Source organism: Callionymus lyra, chromosome 5 (genome assembly GCF_982586985.1).
Source record: "Callionymus lyra chromosome 5, fCalLyr1.hap1.1, whole genome shotgun sequence".
NCBI lineage: Eukaryota > Metazoa > Chordata > Actinopteri > Syngnathiformes > Callionymidae > Callionymus > Callionymus lyra.
Window position 1 is genome coordinate 18,138,741 of NC_141822.1, and position 23,188 is coordinate 18,161,928.

At 36.4% G+C, this 23,188-nt stretch overlaps 1 protein-coding gene across 4 annotated transcripts in view; it reads left to right on the plus strand.

The window, feature by feature from the left end:
- The first annotated feature begins 2,090 nt into the window (after positions 1-2,090).
- Positions 2,091-23,188, plus strand: part of rabgap1 (RAB GTPase activating protein 1) — a 59,306-nt gene continuing 38,208 nt past the window's right edge. The window contains exons 1-13 of one of the 4 annotated variants that reach the window (XM_087791298.1): positions 2,091-2,211; positions 8,385-8,620; positions 10,647-10,676; positions 11,725-11,983; positions 12,048-12,261; positions 12,350-12,524; positions 16,568-16,728; positions 18,328-18,438; positions 19,986-20,052; positions 20,139-20,241; positions 20,534-20,703; positions 20,874-21,042; positions 22,524-22,617. In XM_087791298.1, coding sequence (XP_087647424.1) covers positions 8,468-8,620; positions 10,647-10,676; positions 11,725-11,983; positions 12,048-12,261; positions 12,350-12,524; positions 16,568-16,728; positions 18,328-18,438; positions 19,986-20,052; positions 20,139-20,241; positions 20,534-20,703; positions 20,874-21,042; positions 22,524-22,617 — 1,706 coding nt within the window. In that variant the 5' untranslated portion in view covers positions 2,091-2,211; positions 8,385-8,467. Of the gene's footprint in view, positions 2,212-7,176; positions 7,197-8,337; positions 8,621-10,646; positions 10,677-11,724; positions 11,984-12,047; positions 12,262-12,349; positions 12,525-16,567; positions 16,729-18,327; positions 18,439-19,985; positions 20,053-20,138; positions 20,242-20,533; positions 20,704-20,873; positions 21,043-22,523; positions 22,618-23,188 lie in introns of those variants that run through there. The other 3 variants (XM_087791300.1, XM_087791301.1, XM_087791299.1) reach the window with 3 other exon arrangements.

Sequence of the window (23,188 nt, forward strand, 5' to 3'; positions counted from 1 at the left end):
CATAACCACACCCACTCTTCTGGTCAAGCATCAATGTTTGTCACTGCACGTCATCAATCCTAGACGTCTCCAGCGCAAAGGGACTAAACAAAGCAGGGCATGAGTACAGCTGACCATTTATAATGGACTTGTATGCTCTAGTAACCTCTTGTTCGCTGAGATTTTGGACGGAGGAGAACTTTATAAAACAATAACATTAGCCATTTAAACCTCCATCTGTATTTTATATCCTATATGGATCATTAAGATTTAGCATGTGAATCCACCACATCAGTTCACACAGCTCAGAGGAGAAAACTTACAAATATAAAAACAATTGATAAAAGAGGGAATTTGATAAAAGTAGAATTTATTTTTGGTAGTGAAGGAGAAAGTGTTTCTTTTATGTTTCACTAAATAAAGAATTATTGTGAAATGTAACCTTCAATACTATTAATTCTATGGCATTCTGTTCAGATGTATTTCTGGTTAATTAAGTTCCCTTCTAACTGATCAGTTTCACCCACACAAATGCTTCACTTCCTCATTCTTTGGTAAGTGTGGTCCTGTGATGGATGTGGACCTCAATAAAATCTAAATCATTAACAAGTCCTCCAGATCATATAAACCAAAGGTGTCGAACTCAATCACTCAACACTTTCGTTCAAGAACAAATTGCCATTAACACTATCAAATACCTTCTTTTTCAAATTCATTAAACAAACTGTAATTGAAAGTCTTTGCATATTTGACTCTTCAACCTGCATCACACATGACGCAGACTCATCCCATCCTTTTTAACGATTTATATATTTTTTTAATATTTCTTTATTTTTATTTTTTTATTTTATTATATATATATTTTGTTTCCTTTTTATACATATGTTTCAGTATATTTTAGACTGTACATAACTTGCATGCCTCCGTGTTCTATCTCTTTGTAACATATTCTGGAGCTGCTGAACCGTGAATTTCTCTAAGGAGATGAATAAAGTATCTATCCATTTGTTTACATCTATAATATGTGTTACTTTGCTTAAATTAATCACTGGCACACATGAGATCTAAATGTTTCTTAAACTTCAAAACATGTACTTAATACTGTAGCATTTCCACAGATGCCTGAGGGCAGTCATACGAAAAGAAAACGCTACACACTCAGTGGAATGATGGTATTGTCATGACCTGAAGGAGAACAACACATGGACAAATACAAGATGTAGGTCAAGGCTGCCATGCAGATGGGTGTGGACCCTGCTAGTTCACAAATAAAGGAAATGACAAAAGAGAAAGCGAGGAGCGGAGGAAATATATTACAGTAAAGTATGAGGAAATAATGGTGTCAAAGGCTCCATAAATATAAAAAAAACATTCAACTCAACAGCACCCTTTCAAAAGCCTAAATACCATACTTGGAAGAAAAAGAAACCCATAAAGAGTTTTACCAGAAGTAAGCAGAGGATTTTACAGAAGAATAATGATGTAAATTGTTTAAAAAAAAAATCGTAAAACAAATGCGTGATAATGCATTTAATGTATTTTGAAAAGATCTTGGAAAATAAAATTAAATCAGGATACACTCAGAACACCTTATTTCTAAAAAAAAAAAGTGTTGCCATTGTTATTAGGTCAGAATTTTAAATAATAAAATATATAAAGCTTTATCTGTATATAGTGTTCAAACACATGTATTTTCAATCACACACAGTAAGACTGGTCTAGAGAGGGCAGCTTAAGTCCTTTTCATATTTACCTTTATTGAAAAGCATTTATTTTACGTTTATTGTTATGTTTTTGTTATTTTTCTTTAAGGAAGCTAGTTCAGTCTATCTACGTTTATTCTAAATTATCAGAGATGTATTAAATAATTGAATATATCTTTAATATATATATATTTTATTTAATTTAAATTAAATATTATATTAAAGAGTACTGCACTCCCTCATTGGAAGCAAAAATACACATTAAAGCAGCAAACATTTATGCGACGACATTGTGTAAATATGTTATATTTACTGCTCTTAATTCTTCAAGATCCTAGTATTATTGACTGTACATGTGGGTCTTGGACGTGAAGTCAGTGACAGGCGCATGCGCAGTGGGGCGGTGTGGTTGCTCGGGCTTGTGTTTACAGCAGTGCTCGGGTGGATGCTGCTGCTTTTCTCATGTTTTTGAACAAACTACAATGTCGTTCCAACACGCACAGGATTAGTACAACAGCAGCAACTTCAGGTGAGCTGTCTCCTCCTCGCGGGAACGATTCTAAGAGTGTTTGCGTGTGAAGCGAGTGTCATTTGTGTTAGTATTAGCTAGCTACATGTAAGCTAGCCGAAGATGGCTACATTTAAAGTTCTGGCCTGGATCAAGACAAGCCCATGTTAAAGCGACTCGTCGTGTCCGGTGTTGCTTCTTCATCAATGTTTTTTCCACCCCAAAAATATGTGTTTTATTCCCTTACAGATGTTGTTTATGATCCTTATGCGTCCTGTTTACCCAACGATGTTTGCAGACTAGCTGTGATAGCTAACGACTCGCCCATCGCTGCTAAAATCCTGTAGCATCATCTCATATGACCATGGATTTGGGAAAAATATGCATGTTTATTTTCTGCATTAACATTTTTAAACTTACTATTAGTAGCAGCACATCAATGAACATCTGTTTTAGAATGTCATGATGATGCACAAATGTGTTCTTTATGCTTTATAGCCGCAGACCAGAACATTTTAACTTTATATTGAATATTGCCTTTGAGAACATCACGAGTAAGAAATAAATATTTTTAAAAATAAATTGCCACATAAAGGTTGTGCCCTTTGAACTAAATATAGAAAATATAGCAGTTTCAACCAACCTATATGTTGGACATATATACTTATTTTGTGTTCTGGTGTTTTATTAGGATTATATTCCCCAAACAAAGCAGAAAGGCATCTTTAGTTGTTTTTTTGTTTTTTATGCAATGATGCCTGTTTTGTGATAACAAGTCAGAAACTGGAGTGTCTTGTCTAGAGAGGATGTCAAGACACCACTCCTTCTGTGTATACATGGCTAAGAAAGCCAAGAAAAATAATAACGGATATTAGAATAACACATTTATTAAATATGTAATGTTAGTGGTTATATTAAATGCGAAAGATTTTCCTTCCTGGGAGTCAACTTTTCTGAGGATATTTAATTTATTAAAACTAACAGTAATTTAAATACATTTAATCCTTGATTTTCTGAGACTCCTGTGTTTGTCTCAGTGGTGTCTTGATCTTAAAGCATATATTTTATTGAGTGTTGTTTTTATTGTTTAAGCGCTTTGTGACCCGGGTCTGGAAAAGCACTCTACAAATATAAATTACTAACTTACTTACTTAAATGATCCACTAACTTTACATTTATTGTTAAAGTCTTGACATTTCTATACACTGAATCACAGAGTACCCATCTGAATAATCCCATTTATGAAATTCAATTTTGCCTCATGACAGAACTTTATTATTTTGGATTTGCCAATGCTACTCAAATACGTTTTCCATCTTGGAATTTCTATGTAACGGGGCGAGTCGTTGGTAAGGAGGGCACGCCCAACATTATAAATATGCTTCAGCTGGGTCTTAAGCTGCAGAATGAATACTCTGAGATACCAATAACGCTCCTCCTGCACCTGTCACTTGGTGTGTTGTGCGAGTCTAAATGAATGGCATCAGCTAAAGTAGATTTGTGTTGCCCTGCAGCTGCTGCGCTTGACCAGAGTGTTATATTTAAGTTGTTTACTTAACACAAGATTCTACCCACAGAAGAGGAATGCAATAGGAAATTGTAAAATTTCGGTAGCTTTCATGTAGTGTGCCGAGTGTGCTTTCGAAATCTAAAAGCTTGCAGATGTTCTATTGAAAAACTTTTTGTCCCTTTAACATTTGTAACTGTATATTATAGTTGAATCCTTTTTTTATTATATCCCTTCTTGTATTTAAAAACAACTTTAAAGGTAAACCCCCTAGTTTAAATGTGACCGCCTAAGTTTATAAAAATGCCCCTAAATTCTTTACACACACGTTTTTTTTAATAATTATATTCTGCAGACAGTGTTGCTTCTTGCAGGTGGATTTAGCTTTTTTAATCAATGCTTTTTGCCAAACTAATCTGAGTCTTTCTACTGATAAAATAATACGCATGCCTCAATGTCACAGGATAGCTTCCACAGTTGATGGTCATATTAAGTTTCCTCAGTTCAGTTCCTCTGTTTTCGAATAAAAGTAGATTTGACATTTTTAATTCCCCAATTTTTACTGGAATGACCAGATAGGATGTGGTGAGCCTGGTGCTCTGAAAAGTGAGTAGGAGCCAAGGTCAGCTGTCGCAGACATGCTCGTCTGCATCGTTTTAACAAAAGAACTGTCAAGAGACTCTGCCATGTCATGTCTTTCATCTAGTGGTGCATACTCTGTTTAAAACTCTATTTAATTTAATTTCAGGTTATAATGATCCAATAAACTATAGGCAAACCAAATTATAATCGTAGTAGAATTTTAATTAAAGAAATATTAGTGTTTACAAATTGTGTGTATCGTGTGTAAAAACACTTGCCTTCACTATCCTGTTTAAATTCAATTCTATGTGGAATTCTACATGTTTCATCTCAGGAACAAAAACAAGGAACGTTTGAACTAAAATAATTTATTTTAGAAGAGACTTTTCTTTATTTGCTATTCAGCTGCTCTTTGTAAGTGTTTATGTTCATCGTTCTTATGAACATATTTTATCATCATTTTGATATTCATTGAGCTCATGGAGCAAACCGTAAAAACACCTATTAAGTGTTAATAGTTATCTTTAGTAAAGATGACCTCCAGAAACTGTTTTTTTTTGAGGAACTACAGAAAAACAACAACAACAACAAAAGAAAAAATGCTTTAGAAATGTATCCGATTGTGAAAGCTCGCACAGTGAAAGCATTCTGTCGCAGTCACTGATTCATTTCACAGTCAAATCAAGACAAGCCCTAATAGGATGTTTGTTCTCTTCCGCTGTCATGTGAGATTATTTGGAGGATAAGGACATCGAGAGCTTTGAAGACTCGACAAAGTTTCATATATTCAGAGTTGAATGATAAAAGTACATCTTGAGGGTTGAATCTCAGGCCATTTTGTCATCATGTTCTACTCCTCTCTCTCTCGACCGTCGTACTCGATGACTGCTGTGAACAGTGTTGCAAGAACGGACGCCATGAACTAGTCTTGGTCTCCCCTGTGAAGTGCACCATGGCCCAGCTGGCAGCCTAGAACAGCCTGTTCATCCAGGGTGAAACCAAGACAAGCGGCAGACTTGGATATACTAGGATAGACCGAAGATGGTTTTATTTAATATGTTCTGGGTTTTTAACGACCTGACCACCAAGGTGAGATGGTTCACTTCAGAAAAATAGTAGTTTAGGATCTTTTGCATTATGTTATTTAATAGAACAGTTGGAAGGAGGACAGTAAAGTCCTTGTATTCTACCTTGAAACACTCAAGATAAATGTTTTCAACTGTCTCCATGTGTTAGGTTGACATTTAAATATTTACCGAACTGAAATAATAACGTTAAGAAAATATCAGTGTTATTCGAATCAACGTGTGCAGGTAAACAAGACACAGTATTTCACATGATTTGCTATAAATACATTGATACATATCAGTGGTGTCTTACTTTTATAATTGTGTGTAGTCGAGGCTTGTAACCGTCATGTAACCGGTTACACACTGTTGTGCTATTTAACCACTAGAGGGTTCCGTCTCCTTTCAAACCCCCTTCTAATCCCTTTACATCTAAGCCCTTCTTGTAGAATAACTCAAAATCGATTGTAGCCAAAATATTTTTCAAAAATGGGCAGTGTGCCCTGTGAGCCTTAGGCAAGTCCAGGTTCTAGACAGACCTTGAACAGATTTTATGTGGCAAACGGCGGTAGACTACGAAGCCGCAACGTAAGTCGAAGTAGCCAAACTATTTGAACTTTTTCAACCTTGTGTAAGTACAAACAACTTTTATGACGTTCATAAAATCTTGCAAGTAGTCGCTGTTATTTAAGTCTCTTAATCCGAAATGCTCTCTCCCGCATCACATGATCAAAACATACACACCTCATTGGTCGACACACGTTCATATATACCACTAACTGCACTGGTAGAGCGATAGATGGGCAGACGGCTGGATAGATATAAGGTCACGAGACAACAGTAAAATAAAACTTGAAGACACTACATATTGACTCATGAGCAAGAAACGTTATTCATTGTAAATCAGAAAAATATAATATTTTCAAATATATATATATATGTGTAACCAGTTTTAAATTCATTTGACATTGATTGAAAGGCCATAAATAAACACAAGGTGATCACACAATATGTCATGAATCAAGAGTCCTGTGGGACGTTTTTATGTGTTTCCTGAACCGCAAGCGTTGATAAGCAACGGAGCAGCTCGGAAGGAGAACTCTTCATCACGCTACAGCCGGACGACAAGGCCGCCATTATGACTCCCCTCATGCTGCCAGTTACTGTGTTCGTGTGCATCCTGAGAGCTTTGTTTCACGGCAAAACCTCTTGTTTTTTTTATGTGTCACACTGCTGCAAAGAAGACGTCTGTTGCAAAATGATAAGGTTCGGTGTCAGCTGCTTGAAACAAAGATTTTATCACATCGTGATACGTGCTCCCAGACATTAGTTACATAATATAAAAATAGCTTTTCTGAGGCCATTAAGGTACAAAGCAGTGGCTTTGCTTGTTGAACTTTACTATTCAAGCACCTCCGGAACTCTTTTTTTATTTTTTTATTTTATAAATTAAAAATGGATTACTCAACAAAAAGATGAAGGTTGATCTGTGGATTTATGGGGTAACAGCTGCCAAACTGATCTAGATAGACTTGTGTCCCAGTTTGTAATAAGTCAATGAGGTTAAGATTGTTACACTTAATAATAATAATATTAATAATCTCTATTTATATAGCGCCTTTCTAGACCAGGGTCACAAAGCGCTTTGACAGCCCTAACTGAAAATTGTTCTATCATTTTCCCTACACGTTTGATTTTCACTTTTTATAACTTGATTATCCAACAATATGAGCACACCTTGACTCGCCTATTTTTGCAGCACAAGTGAAAAACAACAGAAGGGCTGAAAGCACTTCCTTATTTTCCTGACCCTTATGTGTTTAATATAGGAGAGGGCAAAGAGTGCCTCGGTGAGTACTACTACACTTTTGTACTTCTAGGTCAAGTGTGTCTTTCGCTTTATGAAATCCGTGACCTCAATTATACCTTATCAGCACGAAAGGTTCGTGACTTTGTTAATAAAAAAAAGGCTAGACCAGAGAAGAAACAAGGAAGTCACAACTGCCTATTTGTACACGCTGCAATGATCTTTGGTACGAGAGGTTATAACACTATTATAGCCACATGCACTATGACCTTCAGGATCTGGGAGTGTCCAAAATTTCAAGGCATGAGATCTACTTATAATAATGATAATATTATGAGTAATAGTAATAATAATGCATTTAATTTAAAAATGCCTTTAAAAAAAAGACTCAAGGTTGGTCCTCAATAAAATCACACAATACGACAAAATCGCTTTGAAACAACCAAACCTTACTGCTCTGTGTTATGAAGTTTAAAGTCTTTGGCCTGATATAAACTTATTTCAGAAAAGAATGCTCACTATTATGTTTAGTCACGCCCGATATTTGCATATTGAAATCAATGACTTTTAGTGTATCTTCTGAACAGTGAATATGTCTATATGAGTTCAAAGAAGAATTTAAGCATGTGTTAAAAATCATGACCTGGCGATACATTTTTTCCATGATACTATATAAATTTTCGACTACACTGTATCGATTATTAAAACACATTTGTCTTTTTTTTCCATTCATTTTTGGCTTCAAATCATATTCTATGTGTTACCATAGTTTTGTATGGTGTATAGTTCCCATAATGTCTAAAATAAAATAATATTTTTTAACAATTAACATGCAAATATTCATGCTATTTGTTCTTTTTTTTGTTGCAATCATTCTGTCCTTCACAGCTAAATGAACTTTCTTTTACATTATATATATAAATACATCGCAAGTAACTATTTCTTGAAAAATATCGAGTCCTATTGTAATGAGGGCTGAATTGCCAAGTCACTCTTACTTGATTTTTTATTTTAAGGGGAGCAGCTCCACATCTGTTCTGGATCTCTTTCACCTGTTTATTTATTTTGATTTCTTTCCTTGAAAATGCCAAGTCATAGCTCAAAGTGCCAGCATTGTTATAATCGTTAATGAATAATAATTATGGATCAACTGTCTTTCAGATTTCTTATAGAGTTCATCACATCATAACGGTTTTCTGCTCCCTTTTCATCGTTATTTTTCTTTTTCTAGGTGATTTTGCTCATCATCTCCCACCTCCTCCTCCTCCTGTCTTCCATTCATGAGCAGCGAGGCTGACTTTCACAGCGACAGCCATGGATGACAAGGGCTCGGTCGGGAAGATTAGTGTGTCGTCAGACTCAGTGTCCACTCTCAACAGTGAGGACTTTGTCCTCGTGTCCCGGCTTGGGGATGAGACAACTTCCTCCACTAATAATGGTAGTGATGACGAAAAGACAGGACTGAAGGTAAGGACGGTTGGGTTTAGGTTTGAAGGAGACCACACAGCCGCAGATGTAGAGATGGGGATGAGGGCAGTTGTTTAGCAAATCCTACATCATCTTAGTAGCAGTACTTTTACAACACATTAAAATACATGTGTTCAGTTCAAACACTTTATATATAATCCCTTGTCATCCCGCATGCAATGCAGTTTGTTTTTGTGACTGAGACTTGAATTTAAGTGAAAATGGTTAAATTAAAAGTGTTTTAAGCAGACTAATGACTGTTAAAGTTTCTCAATTAAAATGAATCTTTGATGGATGGTTAATAAAGAAATTCTTATGTGTATAGCAGTATCAACCAATCATATGTCATTCCTTCACATCATATTTCTCATCATTTTATTATTATTTTATATTGATGAACATTACTCATCTATCCAAGGCTTGTTTGAGCTTTTCACCCTGCAATTATTGTGTGAACCTGTAAACATGAAGCTTAATCGTCTCTTTAATACCGGTATCCAGACAAGATTTAAAACAGTTTATTTTCTTCTGGCTCCACCTTCTGGTAAAGTAGTGTAATTGCAACCTGAAGGTTCTCCAGCCCTGGCCAAAATATTATAAAACTAAAGTTTTGTTTTTTTTACTATTCTTTCACAGATATTGTTTAAGAAAATGATGCATATACTTATTATTAGTTGGATATTTTCCTTTAATATTGTGTGGGTTTCTGCTTCCTATCTTCCTCCTCTGTCTATTCCAGTGTATTTGTTTGCGATTCTGATTTGTGACCAGAAGATGGCGCCAAAATCCTACCAGTGAACATCCTGGACGCACATCCTTGTATAGTCATGTTTAAAACATTGGATTAGTTTCTCTGCAATTCGATCCTCACCAAAATTAACAGGGATTTCTTGGATTAGGGTTTGTTTGTGTTTTAGGCTTTATTTGTTTACTTGTGACATATTTATGTCGGTTTGTGTTTGTGGCTCTAAAGTCAATATGTCTAGAGGCAACATTGGATAAAAATGTATGAATGTAGTTTGTGTTGTGGTCTGGGTTAAGCGGATATATAAGAAGTGATTCATTCTCTTGTCTCCACAGTATAGGAGTCTATGTTGTGTTCATGCCCTGGTTGTCAAAACTTTGTTTTCTGTGGATTAAAGTTGTCTTCTTGCTGAGAAATATACCTTCTATTTATAATGGTCTTGTTTGTAGGGTTTAAAATTAATCACTTCTTGTCATAAGTTGTCCAAGATGGCGGCCTACAGCAGGGCAGCGGCTTCTTGAGCACCTGGGTTGACGGCAAATAGCGGCACAAGTATTGATATTTTCGATCTTAATCCTTGTGTTGTCTCGGGTTCAAGCTGACCTAGAGGCTCGAAAACAAATGTGTTGTCATGTTCACTTTGACCCAGAGGCAACACAAGGGATACCTCAAACACATTTTTTTTCGGGGCCTTCAGGTCAGCTTGACCCTGAGACAACACAAAGGTTACTTTTTGGACAACATTAACATGAAATAGGGCCTAAACTGATCAATTTTGGGATCAGTTTGGACATAACAACAGCAGACATTCTCACCCAAAGACTTGTGGTTCTAGTGCAGGTTAACATGGAGATAAAATGCAACATCTAAGACACATTAAAGAAAAGGAAAGTATTGCACTCGGGAGAAAAGGAGCACAAGAGGGCTTGCTAGGGAAGCGAAATGCTAGCAGACCACCAAACACTCTTCCTGGCAAACATCTGGACTCGAACCTACCAGATCAAAGGTCTACAAACACTTGACCGATGTCTTCTTCAGGACGTCTTTCATCTTGCGCCATGTTTTTGTTTGACGTGCTGTTGTATTGCTGTCATTCCCAGGGCTCAGAAGCTAATTGTCATCAATTCACTCATTGAATGGATTTGCAATCTATCCTTGAATCAAATCCATCCATTCACCCGGTCACCCAGACATCACGATTTGGTTTTGGCCACAACATTTCCTTTCCCCAGCCGGGCCGTCCAGTCAGCGGTGTGTCTAAACTTGTTGTTTGTTATGCAGGTGATTTCTGAGGAAGGGGTCAGCTTTAAGGTCAGTCTCTTCTATCACTCTCTGTCCTCATTGTATTTGTTTCCTCTTCTCCTGTGACGTGGTCTCCAGTGGTGATTCTCTCTGTGATTCGTGATTGTATTGATTTGTGTTCTATTCATGGCCACAGTCCGACTGTGTGATGAGTCTGGAGTGATATCAAAGTGCACGTCACTCACCGATTCTTGATGGATCACATTGGACCAGGATGATGGTTTACTATGGAGGCTTCAGATTAGCTTTGCTTCTTCTTCTGTATTCTTTGTCTGCTGCCACATATAAATGAACTGTGCATGAAATAAATTATATTATAATCAGGAAATCAAGCTGTTTGATTGCATAAAGTATAAAAAGCAATACATATTTAAGTTTTCTATACATTTTTTATTCCTGGGGAAATAACAAACGTCATGATAAGGTTACCAAATTAAATAGAATATCAGTCATATTTGTTGTCTTGTGATTTTTCTTTTACAAATTTTTCATATTTTCAATTTTTAAACGTTTTTTCTAAGCATTTAATTATTTTTTTGAATAATTGAATTCAATAATATTAATATTTACCAAAAGAATAAACATGTACACATATGATACTCAATTACTTTATTAAAAAGGAATATGAAAAGGTGTAAATTCAATATGTTTTAATTCCCAGCCTTTTTAATTCAATTTTAAAGTGTTCCTATAAAAGAGCCACCTATTGAAATAACATTGTTATATTGAATTTAAATGTTAAGAAATATCGAATTTAGAAAAAAATCTATTTTAAATTTGGAATTGTCGATATCAATATATGTATATAAAAAATCATTGATTTTTAGTTTTATCAATCTTTCAATTTTCGACATTTGAATAGTTAAGTTTAACCATACATATTCTGATTTACTTATATGTGTTGAATTTTTTGTATAAATAATGTACAGAATGCTGCAATGACCCAAAAGTAATCGATGCAAGCTTTATAAAATCTACTATAAATTGTCATTAATAAATTCCCTTGACAATCCATAGCATCTCAAAAACAAATCTTATTATTTGTGTTATTTCCCAGATCGTTGGAAATGGCAGCGAGCAGCAGCTCCAGAGAGAATTGGAGGACGTCCTCATGGATCCATCAGTAGCTGAAATTGGGGTTGAGCAAAGATCGGGAATGGAGAATCATTTTGGCGGCGACAAAGGTCCCCCTTCTTCTATCGGAACATCCGTACCTCCGGGCTCCGATCCCCTGAGTGCAACTTCACCCAAGATGGAGATGGCACTTCCTGTTCAAACTGCCCAGGAGAGTGAGCTCAACGAGAGGTCCTATCGAGGTGAGAAAGAGAGAAAGGAGGATATTTGTTCGTGGTAAATAACCATGTCTTTGCTGCTGTGAAGCGGACGAATCCTCGTCGGAAGGAAGCCCCTGCAGTCCCATCCCAGATGAGGACAGCGTCGTCTTCAGCCAGCTGACATATCTGGGTTGTGCCTCGGTCAATGCTCCGCGAAGTGAAGTCGAGGCTCTTCGCATGATGAGTATTCTCAGGGGACAGTGCCAGGTCCCATTGGACGTCACGCTGTCTGTGCCAGGGGTGTCGGAGGGCACCGTCAGGTAGAGAAAACACTCCCAACTACTATAGGCACCGATGCATCGCTTTTAATTATCAAGCAACTTAGCGTGACCACTGTTTGTCTTCCAGGTTGCTGGACCCCAACAACAGTACGGAGATTGCCAACTATCCCATCTATAAGATACTGTTTTGTGTGCGTGGTCATGATGGCACACCAGAGAGGGATTGCTTCGCCTTCACTGAGAGCCACTACAATGCCGAGATCTTCCGGATTCATGTGTTTCGCTGCCAAATCCAAGAGGCGGTGAGTGTTTTTACAATTCAATTAGAGGCAGCAAATAATCACAAATGTTGTTTCGACGATTAAGTCTGAATTAAAAATTATAATAATGATATCATGACAGCACCAATAGTTTATTGTTATTATTATTTTATTATTTTTATTATGTAATTTTTTTATTATTGTAATATAATATTTAAGTTTCATATATTTTCCAATTTCTTTTTCAAATGTGTACTTGCTACTGTGGCAACTAAAATTTTGCCACTGTGGGACTTAAAAATAATTTATACCTTATGAAGTGTAGAGATGTCCATATCTTCATTTTTTTAAATATTCTTTGACCAAACAAAGTCAGAAATAACTTGTATATGGGAACAAACAAATTATTTTAATAGAAAAGCAGGTCAAACATCCAGTGATCTCGTTTTTACTTTTATAGCACACAGATAAAACTATTAAAAAGAATAAAATAATACTAATTTATTAATAAATACCAAGATTAAAATATCATAAAACAAAAGTAAAATGCTTAATGACAAGGTTGGGTGGAAATCGAATAGACATTGTCATCTAACTATGGGATTGGAAAAAAAGAAGGTGTATGTAAGTAAGTAAGTAAGTAATATTTATTTGTATAGCGCTTTTCCAGACCAGGGTCACAAAGCGCTTAAACAATCAAAACAATACTCAAAAAAGTATATACTTTAAAGATCAAGATAATACTGAGAACAACACAGGAGTTCCAGAAAATCAAGAAAAAGCCTGAACAAATAGAAACGTCTTAAGATGTTTCTTAAAGGAGTCAGTAGATCCATCAAGCGCAAAGAGAGAGGAAGATTGTTCCGAAGCTTAGGAGCAACAGCCTAATTATTTATGTCACATCAATATTTACATGAGGGAGAGATTAAAAATAAAAAAATAAAACTGCAGTTTGCTTGTCTTGCTTACCATTGATTAAATGCATATGCAAGATGTATATCTAACCAACTGTGAACTGGATGAAGTCATGGGTTATTTCCAGTAAAGAAGTCGACGCTGTGGATATTTATCTTGTTATTCATGTGACGCGTTCACATTTGAGTCCGTGTGTTTTTCAATAAATCTTCTTCAGTAAACGTTATTCCCGGTAGCAAAAAAAAAAGAAAAACATTTATTTAAGTTAAAGAATCCAGCTATTTAACGGACTTTAGTAAACAAACCATTTTTAATGTATCTATGACTGAGCTGCAATGAGTTAGTTCAGCATTTGTAGTTTGTAATTTATGCTATTTAAATTGGCCAATAAAGTGGTCTGCATATTTTGCGGTCTCGTTTAAAAGTTAACATCAGATTTGACTGGATTATTTATACTAAGATGTTGAAAAGCACACATGTCAAACTCAAGATCATATCCAATATGCATTAGAGCTGGCCCGCCGCCCGCCAGTATAAGCGCATGCGTCGCTACGACTACGTATCCCAGAATGCTTTGCTAACTGATTGCCGCCTGCGCGTCAGCCTCAAGACCGCACGCCCCCTCCTCTGTGTTACAATGCATTAGGAAAGTTACGAGTCACCTCACTTGAATGTATTCCAGCCCTCAGGGAAAATGGCCAGACGAAAAGGGAGAAAACAGGAGCGTTCGAGAGCAGAGGGAGGCAGACTATATGTTCATCATCGTAAAAGACAAACCTTGTGTGTGGAGCAATCGTGTCTATAACGAAAGAATATAACATACGACGACACTATTAAATACAAAACACTAATAGCCTCTTGTATAAAGAAGTTCGTAGTTCTTCTACTAAATATGTCTGGTAACTGTAATCCATATTACATATTTAAATCATATTTAAATGTGTTTGTGATTTTTATCTCTGCGATCAAAAAAAACCTAATGAAAACATGAATTTAAACTGGATGAACAGTTTATATTCATTCATTTAAACATGTCTGACATGGACCAAATACTTACTTTTAAATAGTGCAAACAAGCTCCTGTGTAAATATTTATATTTTATATACACAATTATTAACGTGAATACTTTTTTTTACAGACGATCAGGGGCTTATTTGAAATGTCTCAAAATGAGTTTAACAAGAATAAAACTGTAAATCAGTGACTTAAAGTGCTGAGTATTGATGAGGAAGATGATCTGACCGTCTGAGTTTCATATAAATGTGTGACGCAACTGCAACACACACAAGTTCTTATTACATTTACAAATGACGAATGAACAAATCATGAGACGGTGTATTTATATGGTGTGTTTTTCTCCAGTCACGTGATCACACTGCTTCAGCTGCTTTCATTCTGCAGCTTCACTTTGATCAAACGTTGTTGCAAAAAAGATCGCTAAAAACAAGTTATAATTCCTTTACAGTTTATTTTAAATAGCGTAAAATAGCGGATTAAAATATTCAGTATAAAACCATCGATGTTGTCCTCATAAATGATAGCGCACCGACCGATCTCCAAATGGAGCTGATTAAGCTCCAGTGTAATGACGGCTCAAATCAAAGTATGAAGCCCAACTCTGAGCCCGAGCTGCTCAAATGCTCTCTACATTCGGCAGCACACATCTATGTGAACAACTCTTCTTTTTGATGAAGATGAACAAAACACCAGGCAGGAGTCGTCTCACTGACGAACACCTTTATTCAGTCCTGAGAATTTCCTCAGCTCAGAGCTTGGCCCCAGACTTTGATGAGCTTGCCTCTAAGAAGAGATGCCAAGTATCTGACTTGGATCCATGTGCAGCAGAGAGGCTTAGATCACAGTGTAGCTAAAACTGAACTTGGATGAATTTTTACTTAAAGGCTCAAAGTTGAAAGATTTTCATTGAAATAAATTGTTGTTTTTGGCTGTTTGATTGTTGGACTGTTAAAAAAAAGCATAGGCCTACATTTAAAAGGAGGTTGAAAGCTAGACTATAGTTATGACAGTGTTATTTATTTTAAATGTTGTTTCTCTTTGTTTATGCTTGTTCTGGATTCAATATTTTAGAATAAAATAAATGAGATAAATCTCTTTATTGAAAAGGTTTTAACATCAAACATCTCAAAATAAAAGAAAACGTGCTGAATTGCATTGCAATTTTTCAAAAAATATTTAGTTTGGCCCACGACCTTGTCCTTATTTTAATTTTTGGCCCACTTTGTATTTGAGTTCGAGAGCCCTGTTAAAAATGTACCTAAGAGCGACATAGTACTCGGGCATTCTTGATTGCGTATAACATTTTTGAACACTTCTAACAATGGTAGCAATCGTCGTCCGCCTGCTCGTAAGAAAGGATTTCTTGCCCGATACATAATGAATGTAATTATATTCTTATAACTACTGTGCAGCGTTGTAAAGTTATTGTTTCATCAAGCAAGAACAAATGGCCTGTAATAATTCAGCACTCCGTGCTCTCGCATTACTCACTTCCACCCCACAATGGCAATAAAAAGGCCAATTGGAGACATTTGCTAACCGTGGCGTTGATGTGAGGACTTTAGAACAATAAATCTATTGTGAAACTGTTGGCTAGGATTACTTTCCGAGACACACGGGGGCTCTGTCATTAAACTGAACTCATCTTTACTTCTTACATCCAGATGTGGAATTGTTGATTAATAAACAAACAGCCCTCCAATGTCAAATGCAAAGAAGAAACAAAAGCCATTCAAGGGTTAAATCCTATTTTCTACTGAGGCTCCCCCTTAAAAAAAACCAAGACAAAAGATCATTGTTATTTATTGATAATTAAAATTGGACCACATCATCCAATACCCCCAAGTTCTGATGTTTCCTGGAATCTAAAACCGCTCTGCTGGGGGCTTCTATTCGGGAGGGAACGATTATCTAACACACATGTCTGCTGACAATGAATAGTCAAAAAACTTCTTCTAGAATGGGAAATCTCTATCATCTAGACCACATCGTGGTTGTTCCGGATAATACGAGATGTAACACTGATTGTTTACAGCTAAAAAATAACCCCTTTAACTTTTACCTTCACTGTCTGGAGTCGGTGTTGGAGCAGAAAAAAAACCTTATCCTGTCAGATTTATTTTGTTCATGTCCGTTTTTTTGTCCCCTGTAGGTGAGTCGGATACTGTACAGCTTCGCAACAGCTTTTCGGCGCTCGGCGAAGAGGGCGCTCTTGTCATCACAGCAGGCGGCTCCACTGACCCCGGACAGTGACTTGTTTACCTTCACGGTCAGCCTCGAAGTCAAGGAAGATGATGGAAAGGGTACCTTCAGGTATATTCTAAAGATGATCCAAAATCGATGGCCTGTGGTGGATTTTAAACATCACACATCTTGCGCTTAACTTTGGTATTTTAACTGAATACCAAATATCAAATAAAATGGACAATTGACTTGTATTTATTCTTGAATCTTCCTAGTCCAGCCTGCAAAATAGAATAGGAAAAAAAAACAGAATTGTTGAAACAAACTCACTCATTTTACTACATTTATTCAGATTTTAGTTAAAGGACAACTAATGTTAAAACCCAACTGCTTCCTCTCGGAGATGCAGTAAGTCTCTCATCATGATGATGTTCTGAACGTATTACTTTATAAAGTTTAAGTTCTTTTTGAATATTTCCATCATAAAAATGAGATGCAGTAAGTCTCTCATCATGATGATGTTCTGAACATATTACTTTATAAAGTTCTGTTTGAATATTTCCATCATAAAAGTGAGATGCAGTAAGTCTCTCATCATGATGATGTTCTGAACGTATTACTTTATAAAGTTTAAGTTCTGTTTGAATATTTCCATCATAAAAGTGAGATGCAGTAAGTCTCTCATCATGATGATGTTCTGAACGTATTACTTTATAAAGTTTAAGTTCTGTTTGAATATTTCCATCATAAAAGTGAGATGCAGTAAGTCGCTCATCATGATGATGTTTTGAATATTTTTCTCCCCCGTCTGAAATCTTGGCGAACGAGAGGTTACGAGAGCGGAGTCCATTAAGACGTAATAATAGCTTCACTCCTACCTCCAGCCAGCTGTAATCACAACCCGCTTTGTTTATACAACAAGTCCCTTTGAGGTGGAGACTTTTGGGATTGATGCCGCTCTGTGACAAACCTTTAGTTGCCTTTTAAAGTTTGTTGCATGAATGGAGCAGATGAAGCTCAAGGTCTCGACCTCCTGCTATTATGCAATGTTTAAAAAAAGAAACATTCACCACCACAGAAGTCCTCGTTTGTTTGCTGCGTTCATCCTTCCCATGTTATTTATTTAGTTCTTAAATTATAGACTGACTTCCACACACTCGCAAACAAGTTGCTTATTTGTTAAACAAGAAAATGAGTGTTTCTATTTTTAGCCGGTGTGTATTTCCTCCTCATTAGATCTGTTGTGCATGTTTGAGTCGTGCACTCACATGCACGCCACTACCTTTTGTAAGCAAGATACCACAATATTCTCCTTTGTTTATTTTACATAAAAGCTGAATAAAATATTTTACTTCAGGCTTCTGAGTTGTAATATGTTAAACTTAAGGTTTTTATAATAGACTTTCTACTGTGATTTATAGTAATTTGACATTTAAATGTCAAGTTTTATGGCTGGAAAATCTGACCACGAATGTTTAAAGGTTACTAGTTTGTCTTATAGTAGACAGAAGGGAACCAGATTTAGACTCTTAATCTTTAAATCTTGATTTGATTTAGACACTCGTGTTTCAAATGTAGTAATTTCTTTCAATTAGGATGTGTTTAAGTCAATGTCATTTGTGGTTCTGGAGGAGAGGTCAAATGTAACAGTTTCACTGATCTTGCTCAAATCTTAAACAACTTTTCTGCTTGTTAACATCTGCGTGTCTTTCTCCCTTCAAACATCAGTGCCGTGGCCAAAGACAAGGATAAGCAGAGCTTCAAACTGCGTGCGGGGATGGACAAGAAGATTGTCATCTATGTTCAGCAAACCTCTAATAAAGAACTGGCCATTGAAAGGTAAAAAGAAACACAGGGACACACTGTTTTACGACCCTCACATTAGGGAGGAGATAACTGATAGAATGATGTGCACACTCTAGTGTTTTACTGGTTTTTCTTAGAAGAGCACAAGATCTCAGTCCTCCATTCCATCTGACTCTTGTTGGAAAAAAAAGGTGGATATAACAGTATATGTTCATCAAAACAGTTATATGTATTTGATATAATGATATACAGGATATTATACGCATGGGCGAAGAATTTGTGAGCTTCAAACGATAAACATTTATAATTCTTTAGCTAATATCATCAGAGTTCAACAGATATTTTAGTCCAGCAACTGTATTCTGTATTAAATCAATATATATATTTAAGTGCTGCTAAATGTTTTGATCAATTTAATCACATGATTAAGGCCTTCACCTAAATCTATTTTAAACATGATCAACCAGCTAATTAAACCAACTCAAAAGGCTGATAAATTATTATTTTATCTTATTTAAATAATAATATATTAATTATCAATCATATATCATTATTATTATTAATAATCATTTAATTTGATCTTGATCTTACTAATCTGGCTGTACCTTCTATTGTCTGCTGTGTACTGGAAATCTAATTTCCAGAGGAATTAATAAAGTTAATCGATTTACAATAAATTGACACCGACCTATCCGTCCAATTTAATAATATTTTAGGTATACAAAACCAGAACTTCAACAAAATCTTTTCAACGTTTGCCCTAAACTACTTTTTATTTTCAAAGTAATTAAAACACATGTGAACGCATCAGTTGACGTGATAATGCAGATGAAAATGATTTTCATCTTTAATTTTTTAAGTCTTTGCTACTAATAAAGGGACAATTTTTGCCTGAAAACAGTAAGAATTGGACCTTGTTGAAACCAGCTGTAAAATTGAGTACTATTTGATATAATACTAAAAGTGCTAGAATAATAAAACTGCATTATTTAAGCTCAAAGTTGATTTGCGTTTACCTTATCATTGTCACTGGGACATATTATACAAGTGGAAGCTCTGATGCATGAAATATCTTTTTTAATAAAATCAAAGAAGCCGTTCTGCAGCTTTAATTATTTCCCAAAACGGGGTTTGATTCAGTAGTGCCGTGTCAGCTGTGTCAGGTTTATGTGTTCCAGCACAACTATAAGAAGGTGATTGATGCAAGTCTTTTGGTCGAGGCTCCCGTTTTCCACGGTTGAATGAATCTGTTGAATTTAAACATTCCACTGCTATTTTTACGGACTTCCCTTTTCACGGTGGTTTGTTATTCTTCGATGAACTCGGAGGAGATGGAGATTGAAGGCCAGTGTTTAATACCCACCATCGTCTGCTCCGTGTTAGGGAATCGGTTAAGTAAGATATTTGATGTTTTAACAGCAGTTTTACTCTTCGGAGATTTATTTTTCTGTGTCTGGTTCCTGCACTTTTGCAGTACTTTTTCTGCCCTGCTCACTTATATAATCGTGTTATTACCTTCTTTTTCCCTTTTCTCTCTTGTGTGTGTGTGTGTGTGTGTGTGTGTGCCCCCTCTATGTCAGGTGCTTTGGTCTCCTTCTTAGCCCGGGGAAGAATGTGAAGAACAGTGACATGCACCTTCTTGACCTGGTGGGTGAGAGTCTGTACATCTGGGTTCACACACACACATGTTGGTCGCTGAGGGTTAGCTAACCTTTCCTGACTTGTGCCTGAAGGAGTCAATGGGAAAGAGCTCCGATGGGAAGTCTTACATCATCACAGGAAGCTGGAACCCCAACACGCCTCAGTTCCAGGCTGTGAACGAGGAAACACCTAAAGGTAACAACTGGGGAAAAAAAAGCTCCAAAAATAATAATAAACTCCGGCCGGTCAGTTTGTCGTTCTAATCATAATAAAAGCAGTCAGGTTTGTTACGCCTGAAGTTCAATTGTTCTTAATTTAAGATCCTAGTTTGGCTTCCGTCCTCTATCCAGTGGAAAAATTATATTCAATTTAAAAAAGCCATTACACTCTCTTCAGAAAATTGACTGATTATCAAAACCTATTTATATGTATCTATGACTTTCTGATTAAATAAAGGAAAATTCAAATGTCCTACTTTCTTCTCTAGATAAATTCATGTACATGACGACGGCGGTGGACCTGGTGATCACTGAGGTAGAGGAACCGGTCCGGTTTCTGCTGGAGACGCGGGTCAGAGTCTGCTCCCCGAACGACAGGCTGTTTTGGCCCTTCAGCAAGCGCAACCACACTGAGACCTTCTACTTGAAACTCAGACAGGTACGTCAGTCCGAGCGCTCTTAAATAGGCCAAACTTTGAGTCGGGAAATAAGGTGATACTAGTTGTTGTCACTGTAAGAACACTTTATATTTCAGTCATTTTTATCATCATCATCATTGTTTCGATTGGTTTCGATCTGTCGCTGATTAACTTTGGCGTTCATCATCAGATGGAGCGTAAGGAGCGCAAGAGTCCTTCCTCCGACACACTTTATGAAGTTGTGAGTTTGGAAAGTGAAAGCGAGCGAGAGAAGCGAAAGACGACAGCCAGTCCTGGTGTGCTTCCCAGTGGGCCTGGTGGCATGGTTCCCTCACCGCCCGAGGATGACGAAGAGGAAGGTAATGATTGGATGTTGTCGACATTTTATGACGCCTGCTTCAGGTGCTCAAGTTTTATCCATGCTCAACAACAGTAAGATATGATCAGATATTGCCTTTTTCTTCCCATAAGATTAGACATAAAGTAGTACACATGTTAAAATAATAAAAAATAGTTCTAAATATTAATGAATAAGAACAATAAAATAAACACAATAATACATTATCTTATTTATGATTACAACAAAAACAGTAGTACGAAAACACACACTTTAGTTGGACAGAAGAACAATAATAATACAATTGTACGATTCACTCGTCTCATTCTTGGAAGTCAGACCTGGTCAAAGGTCAGCCTGGAGGCCTTACGCAACACTCATTAACTATTACTTTTCCTTGTTGTTTTCTTTCATTTTCCACATTCCTCCTTTTATTTTTCTTGTTTGTGTTTCTTCCCTTTCAAAAAAATTGAAGCTTACATATATATTTCAAAATAAAGTGTTTTTATATCGTCTTTACATTTTTAGTTTTATTATTTGAAGGGGTGTCGAACAAAATAGCATCAGATTTAATTTTCATTCACATCGATAATTACTGTTAACAAGCTTAGCTCTAACATCTTTACAGGTCACAGTATCAAAATGTATTTATTTACTTTACTTTGAGCCAACCATCGAAATATTCTTTAAATATTCTCTGACTCACACTTGTGTACAAGATTTTCTCTTTTTTTCATTTTTAAAAAGTGTTTTGCTGAAAGTGATTCGTCTTCAACAGTTCCAGAATAAATTGTGGCCCCTGAGGGAAGAAAATGGCTATTTCCTGGTTTACATGACGGACAATGAGTGAATGAATAAGAGGTCAAAGGTTTATGTTGATTCAACAGTTTTAAGAAGAATCCATGGCGAGCCTGCGGATAAATGAACTCGAGGGAACATAATCAACGAAGGGTTCTTACATGTTTATAAACATTACACAGACACGATTATATATCAACTATATTGATATGGAAACAGCTACTGATAAGTATATTTTTTAAGAGCTGGCAAACCGTTTTCCTGGGCCTTGATGACTTACAAAAGGTAACGACTCTCTCTTCCCGAGCCGGGCCAGATTTAGACTTGTGGTCTGCAGGAGTCAGCGTCTCGTGGGAGATCAGATGCTGTGTTGCAGAACTGTTTGTACTGATTCCTGAGGAGTACATAGCCAACAGTGGTGTGGTTTTAAAAAACAATATGTAATTATAACGCCAGCGGCGAGGAAGTCATGCTTATTTTGTTGGTCTCCTCTTTCCCAAAGCGTATGACTGCTTATTAAAGCAAGTTCTTAAAGTTGCAAAAGTGTGAATAGAGAGTTTCCAGTTAGAAATTGAATAATTGATTATCCAAAACCACTTTTCCATAGACAAGCATTTGAATTATCCATGCAGTGATCAGCTCTGTGTTGAGATTCACTGGTGTTTTTCTAAATTCTTCATTGTCAACATGTATGTTCTCCCTCAGATAACGACGAACCGTTGTTAAGTGGCTCTGGAGACGTTTCTAAGGAGTGCGCTGAGAAGATCCTGGAGACCTGGGGTGACCTGCTGTCCAAGTGGTGAGTGGTTTTACTTATGGTCCGTGTTTTATTGAATATTATTTTACTGTTTCCATTGTTGACGAAAAAACACTCAAACCTGGATGAAGATGAAAGGGAATTGAATAAAAGATGGGAAAGCAGATGTGCTTTGAGGAGGAAAACCAGAGTGTCTTGTGTTAAAAGATGGAGTTTAAGTTCATGGAAATACAGTCTCTTTATTGTAAAAATAAAACTTCAAGTGTGGAACTGAGATCGAGATCGTCCTCCTTTGAATTACCATCTCTAACATTTTTGGGTGAAGTAGATTCTCTAGCTTGGAGAAAGCAAATTTGGGCTTCACCGTCCACCCAAGCGGGGTGTCAAATAAACTCGGTTCAGGCATCAATTATTCCATCCAAGTAAAAACGAATATTCCAGAGATGTTTGCTCAAAATGCAAGCTGCTTAAACATAGACACATTCCATAGAGATCAAAGTTAATATCAGACAACTGGTCTATTACTTCAAAATTATAAAATTAAGGAGAAAGTATGTATCTAATTTGATTTATCTCATTGAAAAGCCTCTTTATCCTATATATAAGTAAGTGC